Genomic DNA, 8,578 nt, shown 5'->3' with positions numbered 1-8,578 from the left:
ATGTGAAATGACTAAAAGAAGTTTTGGTTTTTAATGTATTTTCATTCTGGTTAGAAAATGTATAAATTTCGTACTGTTGTCAAGTTTACGGCTTAGATTGTTAACTGAAATGTTGATAATAAAATACATAATGTAAAATAAGTTTAGGTTAATTTTGGGCCTTTATATAGACTGATTACTCGTTAAGTGTATTGATTTAAAATAATAATAGGTTATTCAAAATACCGGTACGAAATATTTCAGATAGGCTGTAGTAAATCCCTTGAACAATTCATCTTAAAAATTGTATTTGGGTCATTTGGTAGTAGATTACTTATTTTTTATTATTTTCTTTCTTTTTGTACCATCGTTTTACTTTTTCTGTGAAGTAAAACAATAACTTCTTTTAAAACGTTGGTACCTTGGGACGTAAATTTTGTTTCATTATTTTAAATTTGTTTATACGTTTTTGAATCTACATATCTGTTGCTTTACCAACGACAGCTACTTTTGTGTCAGTCAGTGAAGGAAAAAATTAATTTATTCCTTAAGATAATAGTGATGTGACTTTTAAAAATTAATCTACACAAATAATTTGATGGTTTATTTTTTCTGTAATTTTAAGTTTGTTAGACTAATTGAGAAAGAAAACGTGTTAAGGCGGAATGTAATATACGTTGGCAACCCTGCTAGAATCAGCTCTGTGCTAAAGAACGGATGACCCGAGAGAAAATGGTCGGATTGGCGTGATTTATTTTTGTTTGTGTTAGAATTGCTTTACATTGTTAAGAATCCTACATTTGTAATTGTCATTTGTTAAAAGGCAAGTGTATTTTTTATAATATACTGATTTGGTTTTGTTAGCATGAGAAAGAAAAGGATTATAAAGTCTTACACCCTTAGCCATTTGGAATTCGTCATGTCGAGTACCATACTTGCCGATGATTTTGTGGAACTTACATGAAACTAATTTTTTTAAAGTATATATTTTCTGCATATGATAACGTTGTATCAGAAATATTAAACTGCAGTTTTTATTGTTAGTGGTTATTTTTAATTTTTGTGATAATTGTTTTTGTGTCTGTTAAGTGGCGTAGCCTGTAGTTGTTTTTGTTCGTTTTATGTGGATTAAACTTTCTGGCCATTGCTAGTAACACCGTTAATTTTTCTTTTTTTTTGACTGCCTATTATAAAAAACTTATGTATTTGTAGAATCTCATTACAGGTATAAAATTTATTTAATTAACAATATATGTTTTAATATCAAAACTAGTATTCTAATACCTTGTGAACTATTCTGCCTCTCATCTAATTTATAATGTTATTAGATAATTTCATGTAATGCACTTACAATCTGTATCTCTTTGGTTAGTTGTAATGGGTAATTTATATTGACATTTCTTTTACTGACTTATTCCAGAATTTTATTAACGTGAAATTTCTATACTGAGTGAACAAAATAAAAGTTTAGAACCAGCAATGATTATTCAGTGAGGTTATTGAAATGTTATTCTTTGCATGTTGATGAGAAACATAAAAATTATTATATAGGGTGTAATGTTAGCTGTGTGTAGGTTTACCTAAATGTTGGTTGATTCCAGATATGAAGTCAGAAGGAATGTAGATAAACTTATTGAATTATCATTAGGTGTGATATTTTCAACTGCATTTTATATTGTAGTTACATTGAAATATAGTTACGTAATGCTATAGTGGATATGCAGTTAATATTATTACCATTAGTGTTAGGAGCAGCAGTTCGTCTAACACTGATTTTACAGTTAGTAAAATCCAGTTTACAGTTACAGTTTACAGATACAGTTTAGTTTACTATTTATCCCTAAATAATAAAATGTTCATTAATATTTTAAATATGTACTTGATGTTAAGAAAGTACATAAATCTAATAAGTATATATCTAATCTATTGTTTGGAAATTATGTAAGTGAACTGTTCTAGCAGACATATACACATACACACACGTATATACATATACATGTCTTCTAATAAAACCAGATCTCAGCAGCAATAAGAAAAACTAAACTTAACGAACTTACAAATAAACATCTGTAGTATTAATGAATAATATATGGTGACTTTCATTTTGATATGGTGTGCAAAGCATTTCAATGAAGAGAGTTCCTGAGTAATGAGTAAAGTATTTGTTTGTGTTTGTTATAGATATGCCTGTTTTAAATTGTTGAAGTTAGGATGAGGTCTAGAAAATTAACAACAATTTTCTTTATTATCAACAATTTTTTATTTCATTATTGTTGAACATTTTCATTTTATCTTATACAGCCTAAAATAAGCTATTATACAGCCTAAGACCATACTGAGCTATTAGTTCAATTAACCTATAAAGTTGTATGTTTTATGTTAGTGTTTAATATATAAATTTATTAAAATGGTGGCGTCTAAATAAACAAGACAACAATTCAAGCCATCCAAAACATTTTTTTTAAATTTAGTTGTTATTAATAATTCTGGTAAATTTTACAAAATGGCTTTTCTAAAATAACTGTATTTTATTGGACTATAATAATATTTCTCTGATAAAGAATTTTAAAATATCTTAGTAAGTAAAATAATTTAGAGAAGTTTGTAATGGGATAGTAAAGTTTGATTGTAAATTTGTACTTTATATTTTTGACACTAATACAGAGTAAATTAAATATAAACTGAAAACTAATAATTTTCAATTATGAATATTTCTATCATATCCTCAGTATTGCATCATATTTATTCATGTTAAAATTGCCCAGTTATTCATCAAAATGTCTTATTGATTTTAGCAACATATAAATATGTATTAATGCTTTTTATTGTAAAGAATTTGAGAAACGAGAGTTGAAAATTTGAAAAGAGAAACTGTTTTTAAAGGGTTTTAAGCGATTATTATGTTACAAAAAATGAAGTTCATTACTCTGCTTCTTTACTGTATGTTTAGAATAGAAGCAGTCCTGTTTATATTATATTAGTGAAAATATGAAAAAGATTTCGTTTATTATTCTATACAATTTAGATTAAACTTAATGAATTAACTTAGCTATTATGGTTTAAGTACATTAAATGTTATTTAACATTATGATTGTAATAGTTTCTATAGTATCTTGTTTGAATTTTTGCCCGTTTAATTGCTTGTTTTTTTATTAAATTCATGTAATATACACCTGAATTATACTTCTTTATCTTATTTTAACAGAGTGCAGTTTATCTAATAAACATATTCATATATAAATTGGAAATTGAGGTCACATTAGAAATTGTTTTCAAAAATGTTACTTAAAATCTAAGCATAGGTGACCATTAAAATTGTTAAACAATCATCATTAGTAGAAATTGCTGGTGAAATATTCATAAAGAAAGTAAATAAATAAGAAATAATAATGGAAAATATTACTTAATAAGCCGTATTTATGAAACGCTACTGTTGTATGTATTGTTTCTTATTTTTTCATTTACTTATTTTCTTGTTTTTTATATGTAGGCTTTACCGTAATTTCCCCCTTGTTAATAGTATAACAATCAAAATGGCCTAGATTTAGATTTTACGTAACATTTTTTTTTTAATGGTTTTTGAGTAATTTTTTTCTAGTTTATTTCTACAACCATTTATCTTAGCTCTTTTTATGTTTTATTTGTATACTTTATATTATATAATATATATTTATTTAGTAAAGTAATATTTCCTACTTAATAACCCCTATTTTTAAAAAAATTTAGTTGCTCATTCTAATCAATAACACTAATTAATTATAATGTAACATCATTTCACATTGTGTTACTGAAGTTAAGTAATGTAATGAATTAATGCGAGGATTCTATTCATTAACACATTTACTAATGATCTGGTTTAGTTTGAGTTAAGATAAGGAAAATTATCTAGTTATAAAAATTTGTCAAAGTCCTGTATCCTTAGCCCAGAATGGCTGGTAAATGGGCATTAAGAATCTGCTTAGCCCACATTAACTGGGAAAGTAAACTGGAAGTAAATTAAATTAACTTTACTTTGTTGATGTAGAAGTATGTAAATGATATTTAGTAAAATTTCTGTTGTATGAATAATTTTGTCCTTTTGTTTACTTTGTTGTAGTGGATTATTCCATTAAACTACAATTTGCTGTCTTGAGCTGGGGATTGCTATTCATTCCATGATTTACGTGTGATTTCCAAAGTTGTTGGTGGAGGGGTAAGGGGGGAGAGGAATGGACCAACATTTGTTGCAAGTCACCAGAGTGGCTCAAGTTGGCAATACTAATAGAAATAATGTGGTTGGTACAAATACTGCTGGTATTCGAACTACTGGCAATGCACCACAACCTGCAGCTATACCAACGGCGGTCCATTACCAGATAATGGCATCTAACGAATTGACTAACAGATCTGCCTGTCAGGTTCCTATAATATTTAAATCACCATCATCCAATCCCCCTCCACCACAACTGATCTCCACAACTAATACAAATCAACCGTCAGTATTACTTTAATTTTAAATATTATATTAGTAATAACTTAAATCAGAACTGTCATTAACAAGTTTTGATATAAATCTGCTATCTATGTTGTGATGGTTTTTGTTAAAACCCTTTCAGTATAAATGTATGTAGATTCAATCCATATGTATATTAAGAGATATAACTACAGCTGATCCAACATAAGTGGCAAATCACCCCTATAATATATCTTTTCTCAAGAAAATAAGAATCCCATATGGGTCACTCCATCCCAAATCAGCCAGTACATAATTAAAAATGTTACTGGTAAAATCTATTTTTTTGCACCCAGAGTCTTGGTTTATTTAGAGAATTGTAAAGAGGTGTTATTTTATTCTTAGGATCTTAAATTTTTTTTGAACTTGGGGAAATTTTAATTACCTGTTCTTAATTATAAATTTCAAACAAACACCATATTAATCTGCATGAAACACTATTTTATATTTAGAGTATATTTTGTCCAATACTGAAGGAAATAGTTCAGAAGAATTAAATTGAAAATCTTATGTGTAAAAACACAAAATCCCAACTTTGGAATCAAATATTTTTGGGAAAAGATAGAGTTGCTTTCAGGTTTTTTTTCCGTTTAGAAGCTTCATTTAACATTACCTCCTAAATAAGTCTGAAAACTGGGTAATACTTTTTTTTATAAATCTTGTAAAGTAAATATTGTAATTTATATAAAATCAAATATATTCAAACTGAAATAACTCAAAAATACATGACTTTAAGACATCACAAAAATCCACAATTTTCACAAAACCAACTTTTTGTATTTTGTTGTAATTAGTATTAGTAGTAATAATGAATTTGTAGTAGTTATTAGTATGTAGTGTACTTAGTCATTAAAATTTGATCACTGAGACTTAGGTACTAAGAGCAGCATAAGTTCAAAATAATATGATAAAACCACACATACAGTGTGCTGCTAAAAGTCAATTAAACCAGATCAAACTTAAAATCACAGTTTAGCAGTTATTTAACATAAACTGCGTTATATTCAAAATTAACTTCATTATGGCCTTCTTTTTGTGGCTGTTTAAGATGATACTGCAGTAAATAATTCAGTTATTACTGTACTCTATTTGTTGGTGATTTTGAGATCATGGTCAGTAGTTGTAGTTAATTATTATGACATTAATTTTTGTAATGTTATATTACCAACACTTTTCATCTTTGGAGCTTGGAATGAAGTTCTTGTTCCAAGTGAATGAAATAAGTGTATTAGCAGGTTACTGTTTCCTTCACGTACAAGCTGTAGTAAAAAATAACGAGAATTTTAATTTTTATCAAAAAGAGTGTACTTATTCTTCTACATTGATATTCTCCACTTCAAAGAAGCTACCCAGATATATGACACTTATGTCAGTATTTCTTTCAACACTCAAAACATTTGTGAAAATCATTTTTTGATATAGCCTTAAGTTCACTTGATGATTTTTTATTCCTTTCATTTACCATTTCAAATAATTGTCCTTTTAATGTGCTATTAATAAGTAAGAACAAAAAAAATCTACACACTGTCATGTCTAGAAAATAATGGGGGATATTTAAATATGAGGTCTGTTCAGAAAATAATCTCTAACTTATAATTATATTATTATTTAATTATTATTACTTATTTTAATCATTATTAATTTTTCAGATTATTGACCCTTATCCACTTCAAATTCCCCTTCCCCCATATTCACACTCTTTTCCCAGCAGTGTTTCCACTTCATGAAGCAGTCCTCGTTAGCTTCATTTGAAATGGCCTTTAAGGTCCATGATGAATTTACTTTAATGTCATCAAACAACATTCTTTCATCACTGTTTTTAATTTTAGATTTTAAATTAGCAAGGAGCTAGGTCTGTTGAGTAGGGAGACTGAGGGAGGAGAGTCATCTGATTTTTGGCACAAAACTGATGAATTGACGAGCTGAGTGTGTGGGCGCATTGTTATGGGGAAGGATCCATGAGTTGTCTTGCTGTAACTCTGGTCTCTGCAGATTTTTTCGCATAACCTTTGTAAAACGCCTTGATAGTAAGCATGGTTCACTGTTTCATGTTGGGGCTAGAGTTCAAAAGGCACAATTCCATTAAAATCGAAAAACAGAGAGCACTTTGACATTGGATCAAGACTGACATACTTTCTTGGGGTGTGGAGATCCTTTGCCAATCCATAGTGATGATTGAACTTTTGTCTCGATGTTGTAGCTGTAAACCCAGATTTCATATTCCATTTTGATCCTTAGCATGAATGTTTAACTGTTGAAGAAGTTACAAACAAATGTCCACTTTATGTTCTTTCTGCTGTTCGATCATCAAAGGAGGAACAGACTTTTCTGCAACTGGATGTATGTTCAATTTTTCAGTCAAATGTCATGGCATGATCCAATTGAGATGCTAACCTCTTCACAAGTTCTCTGACAGTTGGTGATTTGCACACACCACATCTGAACATGGGTGTCATCAGTTGAAGTCATATTCACTTGTTTGACAACCACTTTTAAATTGTGAAAACCATTTGTAACTTTGTGTACGACGTAGAGCTTCATCTCTGTAAACTTGATTCAAAAGTTGAAAATTGCTACTAACACTAACACATTGCCTTCAAATAACAATAACACTAAAACTAAAACTAAATGAGATAATCAACAATCCAAGCACATGGGGTTACAAGAGGAGGTTATGCAGAACAATGCTGCCAATCGCATATCACTAAATATCTCCATTGGCGCATAGTTAAAATTTTCGGTTATTTTCTGAACAGACCTCATATATCAAATTTATTTTAATGATAAGTTATCATATCTTTGGGTGATTTGATTCTGCGTGAATCTCTGGTTTGGAAATGAATTTAAGTTTCATAGAAACTATTTTAACAATGAATTGTTCATAACAGAGCACAATATTTATTTTAACTGTTTTAATTTATTCCTGGTAAATCTTATGATTGTTATTAAATGATGAATTCTTGTGTGATTATTTACTGTTCGCACAAGATTATATCAATTAAATTCAGACTTTTGTAGCAGAGTGATAGTGGTTTTTGGCCTTTCATCTGGGAGTCCTGGGATGAGATCCCGGTGAGGCTTGGCATATTTTGTAAACTACAAAATTCCATTTCTGTATTCCCATTTGCAATCTTCAAAGCGTCTATGATGATTTAATGAGTTAATTCATTAACAAAAAAAAAAAATTAATCTTTTGCAATTATTGTTTGTTGAAATTTATGCATTATCAAGCTTGTACCCAGAATTGAAATGGACAATTAAAAAAAATTTTTTTTTTGAAAATCTATTGTTTATTTTTTATTAACTTTTTAAAAATACTAGAAAATTTGTGAAAAGTGAAAAAACCTTAGAAAATATTTCATGCTAATTTACAAAAGTTGACTATACAGTTTTTATTATATTAAAAATAAAATTTTAGCCAATTTCATAGCTTGTTTGTGTAAAATCCATTTGTCTGATATGGTTTTATAATCAAATTTTAACAGTGCATTGTAAACGTGATCTCATAATATTATTTTGAACTTACGCTGCTCTTATTAATTAAATCTCACTGATAGTATTTTAATTACACATTTTATGTTGGTTTGTGAAAATTTGAAATTTTTGTGATTAGTCTTTCAAGTTAATTTAAGTTTGAATATGCAAATTTTATGCAAATTGTGATTTTAGAAACTTAAGAAAGTAACAGTATGATCCCTAAGTTTCAGACTTTTTCAGGAAATTTTTAAAAAAGAAAAAACTCTTGAATTTAGTTTCAAAGTTGAGATTTGGTATTTCTGTAACCAATTTTCAGTTAGTTGTTTGAACTATTTTCTTCAATGTATAGACTAAACTATAGTCTGGACATTATGCAGTTTTTCTTTGAACTTCATTTATTTTTTTAAAAAAAATGAATGTTATTAAAGTTTTTTAAACCTTAAAAAGTGCAAAATTAGCCAACGTGCATGTAAGAAATAGCCATGAAACGCCCGAAAAATAAAGTAACCTATTTTTTCAATTCTAAATGTAGTAAGACATTGTTATAGAAAAATAATTAATTATCAACTGCTACTACTATTGAATGATCTGAAATGGATTACCCCATACCAGATTTACTAGGAAAAGTAA

At 28.3% G+C, this 8,578-nt stretch overlaps 1 protein-coding gene across 5 annotated transcripts in view; it reads left to right on the top strand.

Moving 5' to 3' along the window:
- The first annotated feature begins 675 nt into the window (after positions 1 to 675).
- The window catches only part of LOC142331448 (uncharacterized), a 140,507-nt gene continuing 132,604 nt past the window's right edge, over positions 676 to 8,578 (top strand). For 4 of the 5 annotated variants that reach the window (XM_075377368.1, XM_075377369.1, XM_075377367.1 and 1 more), the window contains exons 1-2: positions 676 to 802; positions 4,076 to 4,453. In XM_075377368.1, coding sequence (XP_075233483.1) covers positions 4,188 to 4,453 — 266 coding nt within the window. In that variant the 5' untranslated portion in view covers positions 676 to 802; positions 4,076 to 4,187. Of the gene's footprint in view, positions 1,205 to 4,075; positions 4,454 to 8,578 lie in introns of all 5 variants that reach the window. The other variant, XM_075377366.1, reaches the window with a different exon arrangement.

Source organism: Lycorma delicatula, chromosome 10 (genome assembly GCF_047948215.1).
Source record: "Lycorma delicatula isolate Av1 chromosome 10, ASM4794821v1, whole genome shotgun sequence".
Lineage (NCBI taxonomy): Eukaryota > Metazoa > Arthropoda > Insecta > Hemiptera > Fulgoridae > Lycorma > Lycorma delicatula.
This window is presented reverse-complemented; position numbering and strand designations above follow the sequence as displayed.